General features: G+C 40.7%; 1 protein-coding gene and 1 long non-coding RNA gene across 7 annotated transcripts in view; one reads left to right on the top strand and one right to left on the bottom strand.

Annotated features, from left to right (window-relative positions):
* Positions 1–307, bottom strand: part of LRRK2 (leucine rich repeat kinase 2) — a 63183-nt gene extending 62876 nt beyond the window's left edge. For 2 of the 6 annotated variants that reach the window (XM_021539110.4, XM_085570063.1), the window contains exon 1: positions 16–265. In XM_021539110.4, the coding sequence (XP_021394785.2) occupies positions 16–175 (160 nt within the window). In that variant the 5' untranslated portion in view covers positions 176–265. Of the gene's footprint in view, positions 1–15 lie in introns of all 6 variants that reach the window. The other 4 variants (XM_021539114.4, XM_021539111.4, XM_085570062.1 and 1 more) reach the window with 4 other exon arrangements.
* Positions 206–23716, top strand: LOC146763502 (uncharacterized). Its single transcript, XR_014952282.1, has 2 exons — positions 206–9258; positions 9316–23716. It is a non-coding gene; the product is annotated as an uncharacterized LOC146763502 (long non-coding RNA).
* The last annotated feature ends 252 nt before the right edge of the window (positions 23717–23968 follow it).

Genomic DNA, 23968 nt, shown 5'->3' with positions numbered 1-23968 from the left:
GGGCAGGGCGCTCACCGCTCTGCCGGGCCGCCAGCTCGAGCAGGTCGCTCAGGGTCTGCACCAGCGTCTCCAGCCGCTTCCTCTCCTGGACGTTTTGGAGCCGGACGACCAGCTTCCTCAGGGCTTGTTCCTCCCCCGCTACCGCCTCCTCCTCCTCGGGGCCGCCGCTGGCCATGGCCGAGCCGCTGCCCTCTCTGTGCCCATCCGCCGGTCGGCGGGACGAGCGCAGGGCCGGGCCGGGCCGGGCCGGGCCGGGCTGGGCGGCGCGGGCCCGTCCCGCTGCTGCAGCCCCGCAGTGCCGCCGCCCGGCCGCCGTCACCCGGCCCTCCCTGCCGCGGCCTGCGGCCCCTCCCACGGCGCTGCTCCACGGACACGGCCAAGGCCCGGCCCCCGCGGGCCCGGTACCCCCGGGAAACGCCCGCGGGCCTCGCGCAAGCGCCCGGCGAGCAGAACGGAGCCGCGGGCAGCCCCCTCACGGTGATTGACGAAAGAGCTGCCCAATAGAGCTGCCGAGCTGGACCCGGGTCCGCCCGGCAGGGCCTCGGTATAAAAGCTGGCCAAGGGTAGTGTGTCACGGGTGGTTTTGGTTTCTGGGTCGTGTGGGGTTTGCGGGGTGGGGATCTGTGAGCCTGTGGGATACCTACACTGAGGTAATCTGTTCCTGAAAGGCTGCACCCTGTGGAAGGGTGTGGAGTTGAGCCTTGGAAGAAGGGAGGGGTGAGGTGAAGGTGTTTTAAGATTTCATTTCCATCTCTAATTGCCTTACTCTAATTTGTTTGGCAATAAACTAATTTCCCCCAGTTGAGTCTGTTTTGCCTGTAATGGTGATTGTGAGTGATCTCTTCCTGTCCTTATCTTGACCCATGAGCTTTTTGCAATGTTTTTTCTCCCTCTCTAGATAAGGAGGTGAGTTCATGGCTTTGCTGAGAAGCTGGTGTCCAGATGGGGTCAACTCAACCACAGTTCTTTTTGGCTCCCACCACATACTCTTGCCTGAAACCAGCTGTCTGAAATTTTCAGTGTGTATCTTCTGTGCACCTTGATAGTAACTGTTGTGTAGTTTAAGTCTCTCTGCTTGTTCCAGCTCACGGCTGCCTTGAAGTCCTGGATCCCTTGTAGCTCTTTCAGTAAATAATTTGTTGCAGTTATAGATTCTGGAGCTAGACAACTTGAGCCTGAGTTAATGTTTCCTCTTCTTTCCACTTATATTGGCAAAGAATAAAAAACTCTGGTAGTGTTTCTGAGGTTCCTGAATAAATACAGCAACTAGATCAGGTGTCTCAAACACTGATCTTCTAACATGTCTACCAAGGTTCATTCCTCTGCAGGTAGCAGTTCCCTGGAGTGCTGGTTGGAGAGGATGCCAGCTTTTGCTAAGTCTCTGAAAGTCTGGTAGAGTTTGACAAAAGTCTTCTGAAGCATATTAATTAGTTAGACAAGAGGAGAATGTAAAGAATGTGGTAGTCTTGGTAAGCATCTATATTGTAGTTTTCCTGGATTTTTCTAGGAAAATCTGATGAAGCTATATTAATGTATCTTCACCAGAATGAATGGGAAAAATGGGTTCAACTTCAAAACCAGTAAGTTTAGGTTGAGTACTAGGGGAAAAGTCTTTACTGTGGAGGTGGTGAAGCACTCTAACAGGCTGCCTGGGGAAGCTGTGGATGCCCCATCCCTGGGGATGCTCAAGGCCAGGTTGGATGGGGCTCTGAGCAACCTGGTCTGGTGGAAAATATCCTGGCCCACAGAAGGAAGGTTGGAACGAAATGGTCTTCAAAGTCCCCTTCCAACCCAAACTATTGTATGATCTGTAGAAGTGATTAGAGGTTGTGACTGAGCTGTCTTGTGTTGAGGTCTGGCAGGAAAATTGAGGTCTGATAGTAAAGTGTCTGAATGTCATTATTATCAGAGTATGAATAAAGGGCAAAGGACTTTACCTCTGGAAAACCTCTTAAATATTTTTCTGCTCTAAAAGTTTCATATATTCTGACCTCTTTCAGTTTCATCAGTGGGTGTGGATGATTTACCATGAAGACCATAACAAAGGGCCCCAGATCTTTAAGTAATTTAAACAATTTGTTCTTTTTCTGTTGGGTCTCAATGTGTTTATTCCATGTCTTCTGTCCTCTGTAAGCTGTAGCGTGTTGTGTTATGCACATAGTTTGAAAAGACTGTACAGAGTCACAGAATTAACTGGGTTGGAGAAGACATTTGGGTTCATTGAGTCCAACCTATGACTAATACCGCCTAGTCAGCTAGACCATGGCACTAAGTGTCACATCAAGTATTTTTATTTTAAACATCTCCAAGGACAGGGACTCCATTTCTGTTTTGGCCGCAGGCTGTAATTCCACAACATACAGTCTTCTGATTTGACATAGCAATTTCCTTGGCCTCATCATCCAATGTATAATGCATATTGTTATATTTTCTTGAAATCAGTGTAATGTTATGTATGAATGGAGGATGCATTGACCTTAGAGAAACTTTCTGAGTGACCAAGATGTTAGATTTGAGTCTACTGTAACTATATTTTGTTTTAGCTCCATGTAGAAGTTGATTGGAATAGGAGCTTCTTTTGGAATAAGGCTTCAAAGGAACAGGCAAGCTGCTAGAAAACACACCAGAAGACCCTCAAGAATTTATTTTGTCCAAGTTATGGCCCATGTCTGGTCCTAAGGCTCATCCCATTCCTAAGATTTGTTTTTGAAATGAAATACAGGTTGGACCTCCAGGTTGATTTGGGTTGTAAAGGGGCCATTTTTGCCTTCTGTTCTTAGTCATCTCTAATGTCTCTTCTAAAAAGAATTTTCTTGTCTTGGGTCCATTTCCCTCTTTTGGCTACACGCATTTTCATGTTTGGAATCACATTTTCTGCTACGTGTTTGAATTCAGTCCGTCCTTGATATTAACCATCTCTGATTGGCTTTTGCCATCAGCTGTGTGGCAGGTCCCTCATTTCTTCACCCTTCCTAGCTTTGGTGTTGACACTGATTTAAATGTTCTATGCTGCTTATAGGGTGAGATATTAGGATGCAGAGAATGATTCTTGGTCAGTTGTAAAAGGATTGTATGTTGCAGTGTATGTTTCAGAACTGAAACTTCATCTTTTTGACAGGAGAGGGAGGCTGTGTGCAAGAAAAGACCGTAAGTTGTTTCTGCATTGCTGGGAAGGAAGGTGTTTTTCTGGAACAGTTCTTTTCCCTGTATCCTTGCTATTTCATTTGGGCTTTTGAGTGGCTGAACTCTCTTTGAATTTTCTTTCTGCTTGGTTTTGTCGGGGGGGGGGGGGAATGTATGTGTGAATGAGTTTGGGTTTTTGTGGGGGAGGTTCTGAATGCTTTTTGTTTGGTTTTGTTTTCTGAGGCTTTTTTGTTGTCTTTTGTTGGTTCCTCCCCCACCCCCTTCTTGCTCTGCCATTATTTTATTTGCAGTGCTTTACACCACCTGGTGAGCCTGCTGAAGCTGTGTTAGGTATTGCCTGGGGACTCTCCTTTGCAAGCTATTTCTGACCAAGAGCAGTGTCAGTCAGATCCATTTTTCCACATTCAGTTTTGTCTCATCATGCTTCCACCACAGAGGAGAATGAAAATTTAATTACACAAGATTTTATAACCACCTTTTTTTTTTTTTTAAATCTGCTTTGAAGAGCCCATGCATATTTATCACTGAAGGCATAATACTCTGAATAAATATTCTTTCCATTGTTACATCCCCATTCTGTGTGTTTTAACCCTGCAGCTGGAGAGGGGATTCTGTTAATTTGAATGACAGAAAGTGCTCAGACAGAGCCTGTTCAGAAGTGATATGACAGTTATTTGATTGACCTCTGGACAAAATGCTGATAAATGGTCCATCTGCTTTTATGTCATAACCAGCAGGGGCTCTGTGGTGTTAATGAATTCATTGCTTCAGAAAACAGTGGCAGAGCAGGTATTCTACCTCAACCTCTTCAGCTCTCATTTTAGCTATCAGGGACTTCAATTTTAAAAATATTTAGTACTGTGCATAGGCCCATACTTGTTCACTGCTCTCTGTATGAGAAGGTGAATCATGTTCACAGCTTCCAAATGGATGGGCTCAGACAGGCAGTCTCTCTGCTGGTAGGGGACTGGCTGATGGCTGGGCCCAGAGAGTGGTGGTGAATGGTGATACATCCAGGTGGTGGCTGGTCACAAGTGATGCTCTCCAAGGGTCAGTATTTGGACCAGCCCTGTCTAATACATTTATCAATGATGTTGACAAGGGGATCACAAGGGGATCAAGTGGTTCCTGTCACTCTGTGACAAGTTGGCACCAAAGTGGAAGTGTTGATCTGCTGGAGGGTGGGAAGGCTGTGCAGAGGACATTGGATGGGATTGATGGACCAAGAATAATTGTGTGAGGTTCCACAAGGTCAAGTGCTGAGTCCTGCACCTTGGTCCCAACAACCTCTCAACAATGGAATGCTGAAGGCTAGGGCAGAGTGTTTGGAGATCTAACCAGTGGAAAAGGACCTGGGTGTGCTGGTCAACAGCAGCTGAACGTGAGCCAATGTGTGGCCAAGAAGGCAAATGACATCCTGGCCTGGATCAGAAATATTGTGGCCAGCAGGACCAGGGCAGTGATTGCCCTGTACTCAGCCCTGGTGAGGCTGCACCTCAAATTCAGTATTCAGTTTGGGGCTTTTCACTGCAAGAAAGACACTGAGGTGCTGGAGCAAGTCCAGAAGGCAGTGAAGCTGGTGGAGGGTCTGGAGCACAAGTCTTAGGAGGAGCAGCTGAGGGAGCTGGGCATGTTTAGCCTGGAGAAAAGGGGGTTCAGGAGAGACCTTATTGGTCTCTACAATTTCCTGAAAGGAGGCTGTAGCCAGGTGGGGATCAGTGTCTTCTCCCAAGTAGCAAGTGATAGAACAAGAGGAAATGTCCTCAAGTTGTGTGAGGGGAGGTTTACCATCTAAGCTAAGAAAAATTTCTTCCTTGAAAGGGTTGTCCATGCCCTGGAACAGGCAGTCCAGGGAAAGGGTTAATTCACCATTCCCGCGGATATTTATAAGACATGTTGTTGTGGCCCTTAGGGCCATGGTTAACGGTGGATTTGGCAGGGCTGGGTTAATGATTGAACTCGATAATTTTAAAAGACTTTTTCACTCTAAATGATTCTATGAAATATACCTTTCTGAAAGCAGGTGCTCCACTTGCCTTTCAAAAATATTTTTGTTATTAAGTATTTAAGTATAACAAAAGTAAATTTTTTTTAAAGAAATGTGTGCATATGTTAAATTGGGCTGACACCTAGTGGTGGGAATACTTCTAGTAGAGTAGTACATGGCCTATGGTTCCTTTGATTATATGAGTATTTTAAGTTAAACAAAGGCAGTTTGAAACTATGTTTTTCTTAGAGGAGGCCAGAGAAGACCTGGATTTCCTCAAAAGAAGGGCTGTCCCTGGAGTTCCTGCCCTTTATCTTTCCTGAAAATCATCTTTCCTCTGCCTGTTTTTCCCTTCTCATCATCCTTTGGGGTACACTGCATTGCTATATACTCGATATGGGCTATATGTTAACAGAGGAGATGAGTGCATCAAAGCCCAAGTAAGCTTCCTGCTGTTTCCTGCTGAATAGCTGATGATGCACTTTGTGATTCTAAATTAGAAACTGAAGGAGATGTTCAGGATGTTTTTCTGCCAGTATCCAGCTGATTAAACAGCTTCTGTTAAAGGGACCAAGCTTTCACTTCATAGAATCATGGAACAGTTTGGGTTGGAAGGAACCTTAAACACCATCAAGTTCTGACCCCCAGCCATGGGCAGGGACACCTTCCACTAGACCAGGTTGCTCAGGGCCTTGTCCGACTTGCACACTTCCAGGGATGTGGCATCCACAGCTTCTCTGGGCACCCTGCTCCAGTGCCTCACCACCCTCACAGAAAATAATTTCTTCCTAATGTCTAATTTAAACCTGCCCTTTTTCAGTTTGAAGCCATTCCCCCTTGTTCTGTCACTATGGAAAAAGTCCCTACACACCTGTAGAACCCCTTCCACTTATCCTTTGCATCCCTTGCCAAGCCCAGCTCCAACTTCACCTTGGCTTTTCCCCCCATCCCTGTACAACTGGATTGTATCACTATACTCTTCCCAGGTTACCTGCTCTTGCCTCCTTTGCTAGTGCATACACTATTTGCCCTTTAGCTTGACCAGCAGGTCCAGATTCAGTGATTCCCATCTCCTGCCTTCCTTGCCAAATTTCTTGTGCCTGGGGATCACTAATTTGTGTGTTCCATGAAGATGCCCTTAAAAATTTACCAGCTCTGTTCTGTTCCCTTGACTCTGCAGAAAGATTCCCAGGGGAATTGTATTGATGAGTTCCTTGAAGAGCTGGTGTTTACTTTCCTGATCAGGCCTTTAAGGGGAAAAAAGCTCCTCAATTGAAAAATTATAAAGTGGATTTGTGTCAGGTTTCTAAGGAGGTGTAGTAGAAAGGCTGAATTTCTGGATTGCTGGCTTCAAGGTTATGTTAAGGAGAGATGCAAGGAGGAGGGTTAGGGGCCACCTGGTCCAGAGTGTGTAGCACTTGGCCATGACAACTAGCAAAGTGATGTAGGTTTAAACAGGAGGCTCCCACAGCTGAGCATAAAACAGCACTGACTGCTTGAAAAAAAGTGTAAAACAATCATCACTTTCAGATTGGCTGAAATGTACGGACCTTGAATATAGTAGGATATATAAGGCCACTGGTTTATGCAGTATGGTGAACTTCATAATGTTAGGTCTACTAGAAAATATACTGCCTCGACTCATGCTACTTCCTTATAGCACGGACACTACAATGCCTACAGAAGTGAATCTGCTTACCAGATAGAGGCCAGCACTGTGTCTGACCTGGGCAACACTGCTCATCTTGGGATTATTTTACTTCTTATTTATTTTTAAAATATTTTCTTAATAACTGTAGGTATTACTATACAGCACCAGTGAGTTTACAGGGCCATGTGTGAGGCATTTTGCTTATGTCTAGGATTTTATGTATATTTTCTAATTTAATTTTTATGGGTCTCTTTCATTGTACCATAATGTCTATCTGTCGTCAGCTCTTATAAAGAGTACAAATAAAGATGGGGATGCAAATGTGTATAAATCCCTGAAGCAGAATTCAAGAATGTGGCACCAAGGTAAATCATAATCCATCAATATAATTCCCCCCCTCTCTGTCTGTTCACTTATTAGTGGATTGATCACACTGGTTTCAGTAAAGAAGGTTCTTGGCTCTTATTCATATGGCTTAATTATTTACTTTGGCAATTTATAGAAAAAAAATCTTATTGGATTTGCCAGTGATAAAATATAAACTTTCTAATTCCTACAAACCTTTTTAGGTTTGCTAGATGTTTTTAGTTCTTCCAGAGAACGCATTGTTGTCCAGTACATGTTTTTGCTCTGGTTAGAAATCAAAATAATTTTCTTTATAAGAATGAAGAGAAGGCTTCAGGGTGACCTAATTGCAATCTTCCAGTACCTGAGGGGAGCTTAAAAAATAGTGGGGGAGAGATTTTTTAAAAGAGTATGTGGTGACAGGGCAAGGGGAAATGGCTGAAAACTGAAATAGAGAATACATTTAAATTAGATATGAGAAGTGAATTTTTTACTGTGAGTGTGGTGAGGCACAGAAATAGGTTACCAGAGAAGCTTTGGATGCCCCATACCTGGAAGTGTTCAAGGCTGGGTTGGATGGGGCTCTGAGGAGCCTGATCTAGTGAAAGTGAAAGCCCACAGCAGGGAGGTTGAAATGAGATGGTCCTTAAGGTCCCTTTCCAACCCAAGCCATTCTTTGATTCTATGATTCTTTATAGCAGCCCATTCCATTAGTTTAAATGTAAAAATTATTCTAAGTTGCACTCATTGGATTTGCAAGTAGCTAAAATGATTGACAACTAGACAATCAGGTAATCAGTGTTCCTATGTCTGTCCAAGCGTTCTGGTGCTGTATCAAGTAACTGACAGATGATCGCTGAGCTACCCCATAGCACTGAAATAGCATAAAACTTCCCATTCCCTTCACCAAGCAGACATTTTTCTGAATTAATTGTTTATCTATTTATTGTCTTTTTCAAACTAGAAAAAAAATCCAATCTACTAACATTCTCAAAGTAACACAAAGGAGTACTAGCTGATAATGTTCTTAATTAGCCAAGTACTTTTCTTAAAATATTAAAATTTGTTTAGCCTTTGTCAACAATCACAGTGGCAAAGCCTGTCCTCATTTTTTCCTCAGTTAAAGTAACAGGACTAGTGTTAACTTTATTGCTTTTCTTGAGAAACTGAGAATTTAAGTGTTTTAAACTTGTTTCTTGTCATTGCAAGAAGCTTCTAATCAATGTTTTCTCTCTTCATAATTGGAACAGCTTTAGTACAAACAAGTTTTACTGCATCCATCTTTTGACAAATTGCCTACTGTATCAAACACAATAATTATTTTTGCAAGGTTTTGTGTACCAGCATGCTGCTCATATTAAGCAATATAATTATTCTAATTTCACAGTAATTCTTAATTTCTATCACCAGTAGCAAATCATGGGTGAAGCAAATAACAGGACTGGAAGGGAACAGTCCTCTGGTTTAACCCTAGTTCATAATTTTCCAAGGATACATTAGCATACCTCTTTTCTTCAAAAGAAGACTCTTCATATTCTCAGTCCTACTTCCAGCAGACTCTCCCATCTTTGTCCTCTACTCCTATTTTTGTCCCTCAAGGACTCTTCTTATTCCCCAAGGCATTTCTTGACTTCGGCATGTTTGTTTCCTGTGGTCCTTCACCAGACTGCTGCAGGCACAAGTGGTGCCTGTCCCAGTGCCGGGACTTACACCAGGCATCCATGTGGCAAGAAAGTCAAGCCCTACTGCAACATCTGGCTGCAGCATCAGTCCCCTCCCTCTTCCTGCTTGGCACAGTGCTTGCCATCCCTGTTGCTACTCCTGATAGTGATTATCTTGAATCTTCCACAATGCTGATACAAAAAAAAAAAAAAAAAAAAATTAATATTGTGCCACTGTCAAATACCTTGATATAGAATTATTAAACTGATTTGAAAAGCATTAAGGTGTATAAACTTCCTAATGGTACAATTCCATCTACTGTGTGTAAATGATTGCAGTATTGAAATTACATTGCAGTTGCTAGAAAACTACTTCAATCACTTCAGTAAATGCATTGCTGTGTGAACAGTATATTGTGATACTCAGGGTGCTGACACTGACACTGAGCATGTAAACAGAGCATGCTTAGGTAGTTCCTTTACTTGTGGTGATGGAGACACTGAGCATGTAAACGGAGCACACTTAGGTAGTTCCTTTACTTGTGGTGATGGACTACAAAGTCTGCTTACACTGGCTGTTCTTATCTTAGCAGTAAGATAAAAACCATGAGCCACAACAAAGTCAGTCGAATATCTCAGTTAATGTTCATTGCAAGTGTGCCAAGTCCTCCATGCTTTTGCCTTTCCAAAGAAGGTTATGTGTATCCAAGTGCTCACGAGAAAGAGTGCTGAGCCTTTGGCACCAAGGGTGCAACACCCAGTAGCACAGCTGCTTGCTGTAATGTGCGTTTATCTTGGTGTTATCAATATTGGCTGTGGTTGGCTTCCTGGCAGGCTTCCTGCCACATCCGTGGGTGATGTTCCAACTCTGGAAATGGAAGGGTACAATTTCATTTCTTTCCCTTGCAGTCTGTTAACAAGAGTACTGAGTACAAAGTCCTTTTTATTTTAGTCAGCATTGCAGTGTAATAAAGCCTCTCTCAGAACTGATTTGGCATTCACTACAGCCACTGAACAGCCCCCTAAGCCTTATCAAGGACTGGTTACCTGTAGCAGTAGTGGGTCTGTCCACCAGCTTCCAGTAGGATCTGCTAGAAAGGGAACTGTGCAATAGGCTCTGCACAATCAAAGGGAACAAAACATTTATTTAGAATAAATGAGTGGTCCCTTTTCAGATGTGTTGTTAAAGGAGAAAAAGCCAGATGTTGACTATGGAAAAGTATTAATTTAAATAAGTTTTGTTCCAGATGACTTTTTAAATAGAAAGGAAAATGAGGCCTTCAGAGTGTTGGTCATTGTCCTGTCCACCTAAGTAGTGATGCCTCAGGAATGACTTCCTGTTCCCAAGCCACTGCTCAAGTCCTGGCCCACGTGATGTGTGTGTGTGGCTGACAAAGAGGCGTATGGGCCAAAGAAGTTTGGCACCATGGAAACTCAGAGGCTTGGCATTGAGGAGAAGGAAGCAGCCCTGACTAGGAGAATGTGATTCCTTTCAGAGCATGGTCAAGTTGAGGGCCTGACATAGAAGCCACATCATCCTTTCAGTCCTGACCTTCAGTAGCAGCAGAAGGCCTTGGACCAGTGGCCATGCACAATCAAATGCTGCTGCATCTCTTTGCAGTTAAACAGCTCATCATAGCAGGGAAAGGCAGCTGACCTTCCTTCCTGGTGTGTTAGTAGCTCACTATTCATTTTTTTGTGTTATGCTGGTTTAGGCTGCAGCACTGGGCTCTGGTGTTCCCTGCCATGGTTGCAGAGACAGGGTCTGCCCCAAAGGTAAGGCTCTTTGCAGTTTGCTAAGTTGATGACTCTGTGGCAGGAAGCAAAGGGTGAATATAGGATGCCCTAGAGTATGGTGTTGAGAGGTTTGTCAGAGTTTGGGAAGTCGCAAATCTATTGGCATAGGCACAGTGATGTTATAGTAGCAAGATCTTGTCCATGCAACCTCTGAAAAGCAATCTCTGCTAGTATCTTACCCCATTCACTCTGGGGTTTCATTCTAGACTGAGCCACTTGAATTTCTGGGGTATTTAATATGTAGATGAGGTGTCTGGCTACTCCCAGGTTTGCTTCTTAGGATTATTTTGTAACATGAATACAGCTTATAAGGACATTTTACTGTTACTTTTGGGAGAATAGTTTAATCAATTGGGTGTTATATGAGTCTTGCAATTGTATGCAAAGTGACTCTCAACTGCTGCTGGCTCAGAAAGTTTGAAGCTGTTCATGTGAGAATCTCATGTGTCTCATTCAAGGTGAATGAGGTTGTGAGTGACAAAGTACCTTGCGGTTATTTTTCTTTTCTTCCCCTAAAGACTAGGAGAAAAGCAGAGCTATTCCTTTCCGCTCCCCTTATCCCTCAAAAGAGCAAGTTTGTATTTGATCTATTTTCTTTTTTTTTCTTTCTTAATGCATAAAACTAGGTCATGAGATCCATCTGTAGACTGCTTGGCAAATTTCTTTTAATTTGTTTGAAGAATCAGCCACAGATTTGATGTAACCAGTGTCTTTAAACACCACTGGTTTTAGAAGGTGTGTGTTGGTATAGACAAATGAAGCATTGCTTTCTCTTGGATAGTCAGCCAATAGTACCACATAAAACAAAGCAGCAGTTAATTTCTCAGTCACAAGTACTGTTTAACAGTATTATTTGAGCTGATCTTGTCTTCTGTTTGCAAGAGTCTAATACTAAAGACTCACAGACTTCTGTTAGTATTCTAAGCATGGAGATTTCCCTAAAGAATTTCTGGGTGGTATTTGATCTTGGTGTTTAACAGTTTCAGGAGGTCTGGCATCCTTGTCCTTCTATGGCAAAAAGTGACTTTGGTTCCTGCAAATATGCTCTGCAATAAGACATTCAGTTTCTTTATAACTTTTTGTAATCAGTGAAGTGGGACTTCCTGTGGCTGTATGGCCTCAAGATTTTGATGAATAATGTCCTGACATGTCTACTGCAAAGCTAAAATTAGGCCATATTTAGATGCATGACTTTGGAGTATAGTGACAGGAGTGACTGTCTGGGTTGTCAATATATTGGCCAGTAGTTGTACTTTCTATAAGATAAATATTCATAAATACTCGCAAATAACTCATTTTTTCTGCACAGAATAATTTGTTCCCAACAAAATCTGTCCAGTGCTGGAGAGAGTCTCATTGAAAGCAGCCACCTCACCATAATCCTCTTCTCTTGCTGCAAAAGTTCTCTTTCCTAAATTGGCTCATTTGCAAAGCCCAAATCTCAAATATATTCTATTAAAAGAGGTCAGTCCCAGCCTCCAGCTGGATAATCTCATCCCTTAGTTGTAGATTAATATTTATTGGTCTTTCATTAATTATTTGCATTTAATTTCTGATCTCTCAGGATTCATGCACAGTAGGGCTCATGTCCAGTCCATGTGCAAAACAGTTTTGTTTCATGAAAAACTGGGATAAAATGGACATGAGGAAAATTTTGAGCCTAGATGATTAGTAATGAATTGTTATTGTTAGGACTTTTTTTAAAGTATCAGTGAAGCAAAAACAGTTCAAGTCTTATAAGCTATTAAAACATTTATGAAAATCACTGAACAAAAAAAAAAAAATTCCTCTTTTACGCTGACTTTGTGTGTATTAGTGGCTGACAAATTTCAGTAAGGCTTAATCTCCATGTATGTTATATTCAAAGATTAAGTATTTCTTCTTCTTTCTTCTGTGTGGTTTTGTGCCAGTCACTTGAATTGCAGGGTCAGCATCCAGACAATAATATCCAAAATCCTGGTCCAATCTTGCTGATTGGTGTTGCTTTTCAATCTGTCAGAGGTTTCCAAATGTGTTGCACTGTCTTTAAGTTGCTCATTTTTTGTTGGAAGACTGTTTTCCTCATTTTTTATCATGTATTTAATTAAATCCTTGTTTTGTGCATCTCCTTGCAGTTGTCTTTTGCTAACCTTTTCCCACAAAATAGTGGCAAGAATGTACAATGTAAATGGATTTGCAATAATTAATAAGCCTTTCAGAGTGAGAGTTCATTTTAATACTCATGAGCTGAAATTATGTCACTCTTATTATAAATATATTTCTTCATGTGACTGTATTGCTTGCTGCACAGAAATAATGTTCAAATTCCTTGTAATAGTACTATAGCTTTATTTTTCTGCCTTTGATCATATTGGTTACAAATGGCTGTAGATGTCTTATTCCTATTTGATCAATTATGTTTTGACTTAGTCTTTTTATTGGTAAAAAAATTGTGCTTTGAGCTATTTTGAAATATGTGCACTGGAAGATTTTGGATTTAACAATTTTTGGCATATCCTATTTTCAGCCTGTCTGGAGATTGTTCAAGGTTTTTACTGTACCATTAATCAGATTTTGACTTGGGACAGAGTCATAAAGAGCGACTGTGAAGTGCTTTGTATCACAGTCAAATTCTCCAAAATATCTGTTACAGAGCTAGTTTAATTTAAGGAACTGTAATTAACTGTCTTTTTCATCATTCCACCACAAATTGAATTTTTTGAAAATTAAGTATATAGGACAAAATATTTGTAGTGGAACATAGATTCCAGAAATACCCAAATCTAGATCGTGGCACAGTAAATATTGATCAATTTCCTGTATCAAAGGCCTTTCAGAAGTCAAGGCAGATACATAAGATGCTTTTCCCTTGTCCATTGATCCAGGCATTCCATTGTAGAAGGCCACTAGATTAGTCATGCATTATTTGCCCTTTATGAAGTCAGAAATCATAGAAAGCAAATATGCTCTAACTTGCTAGGATTAAATCAATATACAACAGATCTCTTTGCTATAAATGAAACTTAGTTAGCAGAGCACCAGTTGTATGTATGACTGGTGGGCTATGGACTAACAGTCTTGATTGTCCAAATCTCTATATCATATAAATACTAAATCTAGTCCTTATCACAAAAAAAAAAAAAAAAAAATACAGTCAGTATTCAAGTATAAGGTTTTTCAAGGTTAGGGCTGCAATAAGTGTTTAGTAGAATCTTTGATGACAGTGATTTCACATTACCATCATCATCTCTGTCAGATTGCTTTTCTATACGAATTAAAAAAAAAGTCTGCTTTTGATGCCAAAATTATTACTGTTACTTCCTTTTTATTTGGTAATTGAAAAATTCACAGATAGGACTTAAATGTGCCATGTTATCATATCCATATTATCCTCTTAGTGCAGAGAGGGTTAACAAAAAGTTCATGCAATTAATCCTCATTCATCAGCCTCACTACACTTTATGAAATAATCCCTGTATTTGGTCTGGTATTTATTGGTCAATCTTGCATTGTTTTTTCATTCCTCTCTAAATATCAGAGGTAAACCTGAAGTTTTATTTTAAGCATGGTTCTGTTTTGAGATCTTAATTTTCTATTCTACTTCTTATCTTAGACCTGGAAATGTTTATTAGGTCAAAAATGCTCACTGTGCACATTGCTTGCAGGAGTTGCTGAAAATAATCAGAGTATTGCTTTGTGAGATTGCTACATAAATATGTTGAACTATCTTTAGTAAATTAAAATCATTGTTTATTTGCAAGAGCTTCCAAGCACCATGTATTTGCTGACAGGTCTTCATTTCCTGCTGATGAATACATCTATGAAAAGTATGAACATGTTTTGGAGATAGTTATTATGAAAATCTAGTGACTGCTGCCATTCCATGCTAACATGATATTTTACAGGCTTCAGTTGCTCTGGCAAACAGTGGAAACATAAAACTGATGAAGGTAGCAGTCTGAAAAGAAAAGAAATGCATACATTTTCTGAGAAGACCTGTTCTCCTGGAGACAGAATAAGCAAAATTTGAGTGGTTGCCAAATTCTAAGCAAACCTAATATTGCTACATACCAAAGTAGCCAGCATTTTTGTGACTGGGACATGCCTGTGTGCTGTGGTAGAGTTGGGGAAGTTTTATTAATGTCTTCACAAAAATCTGAAGCCTTTCTGCCTTCTTGTTTATAAAAGTAAATAATTGGTCTCTTGTTTGATATATTTGCTGATAAAAAAGGACTGTCATAGGTTTTTTTTCCTACACAGAAGACCAACAATTTACTTGGTCTTTGTACGTTCTTATTATACATATAGTTGAAAAATATTGCATGTTTCAGCTATAACTTTTGTTTCTATGATCTTGAACATCAATACTGTGGCTATGACTTACCTCAAATAGTTAAATTCTGTGGATGCTACTTGTTCCTCTCTTTGCAGCTGCTCTTTCTGTCCTTAGAGTCTTCTCACTGCCTTGTGTAGAAATGCTGCGTTTCCCAGGCTTATTCACAGCTCTAAAGCCATCATGCTCCATTGCAAAGCTTAGATGCAATTAACATCATCCTCTCTCAGCAACATCCTCTGCTCATGTTTTTTTCTGTCTTGAACTGTTAATCAGTAAATGGATATATTGCTGTATAAATCTATGGTGTCCTGACATTCTGAACACTTTATAATTTGTCTTGTTATCTCAAGAATATAGTAAAACTGGAAACATTCTATCTAATATGTGTCTGATTTTGTGATCAAGGAATCAAATGATTCCTATATGGTGGACAGTTTGCTGGATCCTCATCCAGGCTCTTTGGTCTCAAAGAGAGAACTAGGTTATGCATGTGTAAAGCTGTGAATGGCACAAACTATATAGGGAACTTCTTCCACTCTCATTCTGTGCAAGAGTTAGTGGGTGTCAAAGCCACATAGACCATGATAGGGTGCAAAATATAATTCATCATCACATGCTATTTAGCTGTGGAACTGGTCATCACAGGATATTGTGGAAACTAAATATGTGTTCCAAAACCAATTGGATTAATTAATAGAAGAAAAATATCTCAATTACTATTAAGTACAAAAATTTGCTTTTCACTCAGAAGTCCCTGAGATGATGATTCCTGGAAGCAGTGCTGAAGCTTGCACTACTCAGATCAAACCTTACCATCTGGCAGGTCTGTTCTTACTCATTTGTGTGATTCTGTAATCTGACACCCAGGGCTCTGGAAATGCTGGGGAGAAATTTGTCCCAAAATGTCAGTGTAGCTGAAGAAATGAAAGGAATCAGCACAATGAGAAAAAGTCCCAATGGCTCAGTGAAGTTGAGGGGGAAGCAATAAATATCACAAAATGGTTGAGATTGGGAGGAACTTCTGGATGTCTTCTGATCCATCCACCTATTCAAGCAGGCCCACTTAGAGCTGGTTGCCCAGCACTATGACCCTGTATCTAAGGAGGGATATTCTAGCACCTCTCCAGGCAACCTGTACCAGTGCTCAGTCATCTTCATAGTGCAAAGTGTTTCCTGATGTTCAAGCAATGTCACCTGTGTTTTAGTTTGTGACCGTTGCCTCTGGTCATGTCAATGAGCACATCTAGAAGAGTTTGACTCTGTCCCCTTTTCACACTCCTTTCAGGTTGTTTTCTGAAAGCTGTTTTCTTAGTTGGGTGTCCTCTGATGTCCTGGTGCATGGGGTTGTCCAGCTGCAGGACTTTGCACTTCTTATTCAACTTCCTGGGGTTCCTGTTGGCCTGTTTCTCCAGTCTGTTAAGCTCCCTTGGGATGACAGCATGGCTCTTTGGCCCCTGCTCTCAGTTTTGTGTCATTTGCAAACTGTCTGAATGTACACTTTGCACCACCACCTAAGGAAGGTGGTAAGCAGGATTAAACCTAGTATTGACCCCTGGGTAACTAATTGCCAGTTACTGGCTTCCAGCTCAACTTCGTGCCACTGATCACCACCCTCTGGGCCTGGCCAATCAGCCAGTTTTTGGTCCACCTTCCTGTCTGCTCATCCAGCCTATACTTCAGAAGCTTCCCTGTGAGAATCTTGTGGAAGAGTGTTGGAAAGCCTTACTAAAGCCTTACTAAATATCCACTGCTCCACCCTTTTCTACCAGGATAGTAATTTCTTCATAGAAGGCTGTCAAGTTTTTCAAGCATTTTGTGAATCCATGCTGACTCTTCCATATGATTCTTGTTTTCATGTGCTTAGAAATGGTTTCCAGGATTAGCTACTCCATCACCTTCCAAGGATGAGTCTGACTGGCCTGTAATCCCCTGGGTCCCCCTGCTTGAAGATAGCATGACATTTGCTTTCTTTTAGTCTTCAGGCACTCCTCCCAATTTTTGTGGTGAGTCAAGGATTATACAGTAGCATTACAATGGCATCAGCCAGTTCCCTTAGGTTCATCATCCACCCCACCCCCCCCCCCCCCATGGAAGAACTCCATGATGTTTGGGCCATCCAATATCTAAAAGGGAAGTCTGGAAGCAGCTCTGTCTTGTAAGTTAAAGCAGGAAATAAGCAACACTGAAGCAAGTCTAAGAAGTGGGAGATTATTGCTAGTGGTTGAAAATTACTGACACATAACAAATGAGTTCAAGCTGGAGTTGGTAAGTGTGATGCTTTTGCTAAAACCACTACTGAAGTTAATAAATAGTATCAAAACTATCAGTAGTTCAGCAGGTAGAATCCCTGGATGTTACTGAAGATATGGGTAGTCAATATAGAAAACTCATTGAACTGGCCTATTTAGCTTGCTTTGTATGCATGAATTGTGTTATTGCCAGCTGCAGCAGGTTTTGGCTTTGAAGAACAGCACAATGACACTGGAGGGAACAGCTACCCTCTTCTGCTCATCAACAAACTTCAAGTGTGGCTCCAGTCTTAAGAGAAAAGATTTTCATACTAGAGTCCCTGTCTAAGCTCTTTAATCTTTATTCCCTGCCTAAACCAAGTTTAAAAGAGTAATCTGTTTGGACAGATGGAAGCAAAGACTGTCATTTTATATAGTTTCATACTGTTGATATTCTGAGTGTTATTCAGTTTGACCTGCCAACAAACAGCTCACTTCATCTTTCCTATTCCTAAATTCCCCCACCTGAAATTCAGTTTTCTCTGGCAGCTCTGACACCACAAAGTTATTCTAATTCCCTTCCTCCAGCTCTTGCTCAGTGTCACAAGAATCCAGTACATCTGCAATATTTCTCAAGAGAAGTATTGCTTCTCTGCTTTCTCAGCTTTACCTTGTGCTACCATAGATGACAGTTCAGCTGACAAAATAAAAATTTGCATCACCCACTGACTGTGCTAACTCCTGACTTCTGGTAATGGCCATGCTATTCCAGATGCTGCAAAAACAGATCTACAAGCGTGAAAGCAGTAGGCTGCAAGAATTGGAGTGTCTCCACTGACTCCAAGGTATGCAAGTGAAGTCTTATTTTGCCTTGGTGTAAAAAGACTAGGCAAATACCTTGTCTTAAAGGACTAACTTCTCCTGTGCATATATCTTCAGGATTATTGAAGGAGTGTCACTTGGGAGAGTGTCTACTGAATATAGTTTAGTTTGAATTTGTCAATATTCACCAGATTAACTACTTTAAGGACTTGTAGCAAAGGAGGAGGAGAATGCTGCCTTGATGCATGACAAGGTGGCATATTAGCAGCTTTTTTTTAGGAATGTTGAGTTTGACAAAGATGCTCAAGCTAGTGGAAGCAGAAGCCATGGTATCTCTGCAGCCTTATCTAGCCAAAGTAGAAACAGATTAGAAAAACACAGAGATGGTATAGAATTGGACAAAATATCTAAGTCACCCATGCATGAGAAGATTCTTTCTGGATACTGAAGGCAGATGCAGATATGAGTTACCTGGTACCAAGATGAAGGTAGAATGCAGAAAAACTGCACTTTTATGTGAATAGCATTTAGTGATCATCAGCTGGAGCCAAGAAAGAAAATGTTTATGTCTTGGGCTTTTGAATGGATACACTGAGAATTACAGTGCCATGGTGGGCACTGACACTGGCATTTCTTTGCACCTGTAAGCTTCTCTTCAATGCAGGATGGAAGGTCTTAGAGCTCATCTTTTGAGGTAGAAGTGACTGAATTTGTGCTTAGAGCTAATCCTTTGAGGTAGAAGTGATTGGAATCTGTGCTGTAAATTCCAATCATGGATGCTACAACTGGAGAGGAGATTCTTTTTCAGAATTAGAGCTATTGGTTAGGATGACCTGTTCAAACTGCATGGGCAGATGCTGGCCTCACTGATCTCTCAGCCTGCCTAGGCAGTCTTTTAAAATTTGGTTTTCTTAACCACAGATCTGTATAGCAATATCTTCTGCCTCTGAATGTAGGCAGAAATATCATCTCCTCAGGACTGCCAGGATTCTCTACAGCTTCCATGGCTGCCAGACTGTTACTAATGCCAGCTGCAGAGTTTTTAATCTTCAAGGTACAAATTATATCTGGAGCTGAGCATCTGAAACTGTTTTTCTCTCCTTGTGACAACTGCTTCTTTCAGCATTAGAGTTGTGTGCAAATGGCTCTTCTCATGGCACTGACCTTTCAATTTGAAATCATAGTAATTTCCTTTGGGAAACTATCCCAGGGACTGCTGCAGAACTTTGCATGTTTGGGAAGTAGATCCCACTCCTGGGACTGGGCCTGTTGGTATTCATCTGGCCCCTTAAGCTTTGCCATCATGCAGTCAGTTGACAAATGCACTAGTCAAGGTACTGAGGTGGGCAAAGCTAGCAAGGGTGCATCAGTAAGTGCTTGTGTGTTTTTATTAAAAGGAGACACACAGTGTCTGCCAAGCCTTAGGGTGATATTTAAACCTTGGGTAGGCTGGTGTGTCTGTGCCTGGGAAAAGGATCTTGGCTTTACCTTTCTGACCTTGGTGTCTCAAGTGCAACTGCTGTATTCATCTTTCTCAGCAGTTTTTCAAGGGTGATGGAGCCTTTGACGTTTATTTCTTGGTAAGAATCTTGTAGGAGATAACAAATAATATTTGTTTCTTGTTCATGGCCCCAAGGCAGCTGAGGGGCCCCTGGGTGGTAGGGCCTGACCAACCTTGTGTTATATATATTTGGGAAACCAACATTCAAATTATTCAGTCTTCCTCACCAGACTTGTTCATTGTGGACATACATGGGTTTCTCTTTCTTTTTTTAGTGATGTCATAGCTCTGAAAAGCAGTATAGTGTCCTGGGAAATGGGGTGTTAGTGCTAAATAGCAAATATTAGGCTCCTTGACATCCAGAAAATTGTGGTCCCACTGTTGTTTGTCCTGTGTGTATACATTAGTCATTTCTATCAGAAACAAAATGGTGGTGGCTCAGGTGAGCTAGCCTACCACAGCAGCACCATATATCTGAAAGGGCAGCTCAGGCCCTTGACCTGGAGTAAAACCTGTGATGTCTGGAGCAATTCTTGTGATCCCATATGCTGGAAAAAAACAGGTCCATAAACTGGAAAGAGAAGACATCAGAGCCCCTCTGAAGAAGTCACAAGGAGCAAATGCAGCGGATGTAGAAGTAAGATCAGTGAGAGCAGATGTCACTGTACACAGTGCTGCAAAAAGGTAGGAGTCATCCTTTAGGTGTCTGTTTCTGTGCCCTGAGCAGGCAGATACATGCAGTGCTCATGCTGTATTAAAGAAGTGTGCAGGTCAGAAGACACCTATGAGCATAGAATAGATACTGAGCACTACAAGTGCAGAGTGAACATGACAGAGCAGATTTGGTCTATATGGTGCTCTTTGGGCTGCAAAGAGGAAATCGATGCCTGGGGACATGTTCGTGTTCATGTAGAAGTAACCTAAGGTAACTGAAATGCAGTTCTTGGTACATAACCATATCCAGCTTAAATATGTGTGTCTAATGAGCTAAAGACATTATTTAAATGTCTGTTTAAAACCAGGTTTCTCCAGAGAGTTGCCTTTTACGTCTGGTCATCATAGTGTTCTTCCAAACAAGAAAAGGTTTTTATATAATATATGTACATTATTATATGCCCACTCAGGCAATCTAACTAGCCTGGTAGCCCAAGTCACCTGTAGCCATCACCATTCAACTTCTGAAGGGAACACATAAAGTATGTGTACAGGATGAACCATGTTAACAGACATAGAGATAAATATGTACAGAGAAAAACCACAGTAACAAACAACATTTGTTCTGAAGGAGGTCTTTTTTAGCTCTGGTAATAAAGTTGCATTTTTGTGCTATGGATGTATTTCAAATATGTTACACAAAATCTGCATTAACAAACCCAATAAACTGGGTCTGCTTTAATAGCTATTAGGTGGAAATTAGTGTCTTTTGGGGAACAATTAGAGCTCCTCCTAGTGCCTTTGGAGTAATATTGTACAGGAGCTGTACCAATAACACTCAAAATATCTTGCAATTTTCACAGAAATAAAAAGTAATTAACAGCTTGCATTAGTGTTCTCATTATGTAACTTCTGAACTGTTTCAAGGCTAGGATTTTAATTGGAAAATTATTGGAAAGCTTTCCCTTAAGAACTATTCCCTTTTTCTTTTTATCTCTCTGTGTTATATAAACAGATTTTAGAGTATTTTTTGTGGTACTGCTGCTGGGGAAAATAATTACATCTTTGGCTTATTAGAAGCAGACAAGACAACTTAGGAGAACTGGATAAACCTGTACATTTTCATGATGAGACTGTTTGAAATTACCCATCAGCATGTATAATTATTTTCTGTTTATCTTATATTTTCAAAACAAATGTATACTCTAGAGGATATTATCTAGCTAATTGTGGGTAGAGTCTAAGTTTTGTATGCCAATAAATCAAACTGGGAGACAATTCTTTTAGCCTATTTTGTTTTTTATTATTCTTCCTGAACTCTGAATTCCTTTGTAAAGAAAAATTTTACTATAGCAAAGACATATAAATGCTAAATAGTACTTTTGTAATAGAATTTACCATAATCTTTATAAATATTTACCATAATCTTTATAAATATAAGGGTTTGTTCAGCCTGGAAAAGGGAAGAGAAGGTTTAGGGATGACTTTATTGTGGCCTTCCAGTACATGAAGGGAGCCTACAAGAAAGATGGAGAGGGACTTTTTACAAGGGCTTGTAGTGACAGGACAAGGGGGAATGGTTCAAACTCAGAGTAGGTCTAGATTAGATATTAGGACAACATTTTTTATGGTGAGGATGGTGAGGCACTGGAGCATGTTGCCCAGAGAAGTTGTGGATATCTGGAACTATTCAAGGCCAGGCTCAACGGAGCTCTGAGGAACCTGGTCTAATGGAAAAGTGTCCCTGTCCACAGCAGAGGGGTTGGAACTAGATGATCTTTTAGGAAATTTCCAATCCAAGTCATTCTTTGATTCTATGAAATATACTACAAATTTATATTACATAGGTGAAGCATAATGACAAATTTAGTCTGAGAAGTTCCACATGTTCTGTGTCAAATGAGGGGACAGGTAGTTACTGACTTTGCTCATATTAAAATCACACTGCTGTCAAAAGACAGCAGCAATGGCTTTAAGACTGATGCAGAATCCTGTTTTAGTGAAGTAACACTGTGGGCTTAAAGCTGGTGAAAGTATTTATATGTTAGCTGAACTGTTCTTGAGCTTGATCAAAAAAACTGGCATTACATTGGGAACTTTGGCAGACAGTGTGACACAACTATCCAGCTTTGGGAAACTGGGATATTTTGGCAACTAAAAGGAGATTAAAAAACCCCACAGACCTGGAAATTTTTTTGCTTTCTGGAAGTGTTGACTATGGTTTTATCTCCTTGTAGGTATAAATTGAGAATGTCTAGTTAATTGAATGTACTGCTCAAACATTTTCACTGTGAATTAATCATCTTGAACCCTGCTTTTATGTTTTCCTCTACTCTTGAGAGAGCAGTTTTAAAAAGGACACAATTATTTTGTTTGAGATAACAGAGGATCCAGGGCTCTTGACAAGACAGTGGATCATTAGGACAATAGTAGATCACACTGAGTGGGGTACCAGTTCTGAAGTGATGCAGCACGTGGTGCTGCAAGTATGCACGGGATAAAGATTGACTTTGATGGTATTTCAGTTCAGTATTAAACCGGTCTCACAGACCACTTGGACAATTTGTGCAGTGCAAGGACTCTGCTTGTGGCACTAAAGCAGGCAACCTGTTTTCAGAGGCTGTGATCCTCCTTGTTGCTGAAGAAGCATTGTACCTACCTAGAAGGCAGCATTGCTAAGTTGCAATGATAAAACATTTGTTATGTAGGGACATAAAGAATGGGAATTTAAGCCTTAGCCTATGTCTTTTTTCTGCCTTTTGAGGCACTGAGTCCTTCCTAGTCTTTGAAAGGAGCCCAAAATTAAACAGAATCACCCAGTCCTGGAAATTTGGTGAGAAGACAAAGCATCTACTTTTCAGGGATGGCACATTAATGTTTAGGGCTATGTATGTCAAGGAGGATTCTTTCACTTGCCAAAACAATCTGTAATGAAATAACATATTTATTATGGGTAGAAGAGTCGACTGTCTAAAAGGCAAGTGGTTTTGTTTGTTAATATGACTTCACTAGGACAGTGAAAACACTTAAGATTCTTCTTAATGGTGTGTTAAAAGGCAGATTGGTGTAGAGCACAGAAGTATACTGCCTTATCAATAAGCTGATGAAAGCATCATCATTATTAATTGTACTATTCGCATAGAGGATATTGTTCAGTTTGGGTGACTGAACTGAGATATTTCTAAACATGTTTGAACATAATTTTTTAAGATGTCATTTGGCTTGCAATAGTCTTATCTGCATCAACAATCACAGCTGAAAATGGAACCATATATCTCCAGCAGACATTGAATTCCTGGATCTTTTGAATCTGAAGCTGTCACCACTCTAAATATCTTTTTAATCTTTCTGTTTGAATTGTAGTTAACTGCTGACATTATAAAAGCAACCACTTCCAAGAAGATGTAATGACAAAATTCCTAAATTTGGTGTCTGCTTCATTACGCTCACCCATATTTGCATTTCTTCAGGACTTTTTCCAGCTCCTATTACCACTTGAAATGTTACTGGTGAATCTGTTCTCATGTGTGACTTTTGACTACTGGTGAATCTGTTCTCATGTGTGACTTTTGACTAAGTGAATGGAAATAAAGTGAAGGATCAACCTTTTACTGTGAAAGACTCTGGTACCTGTGAACATGTTATGTTTGTCATGATGGATTAAGTACTAAAAGGAAAGCTACACTTTTTCATTTGAGGTATTTTGCTCAATTTAAGGCCTAGTTCAGGGGTATTAAAATACAAAAACTAATGGAGCTTTAGTTGCATATATATGATAAAGGACCTCGGATATGGAAGCCTGTACTCTTGCACAAGACTTGTTGGACACAAGATGTTTACCATGCATTAGCACAATATATTCT

This window comes from Lonchura striata, chromosome 1A (assembly GCF_050655825.1).
Source record: "Lonchura striata isolate lonStrDom1 chromosome 1A, ASM5065582v1, whole genome shotgun sequence".
NCBI classification, from domain to species: domain Eukaryota; kingdom Metazoa; phylum Chordata; class Aves; order Passeriformes; family Estrildidae; genus Lonchura; species Lonchura striata.
Note: the sequence above shows the minus strand (reverse complement) of the source record. Positions and strands in the feature narration are given on the sequence as shown.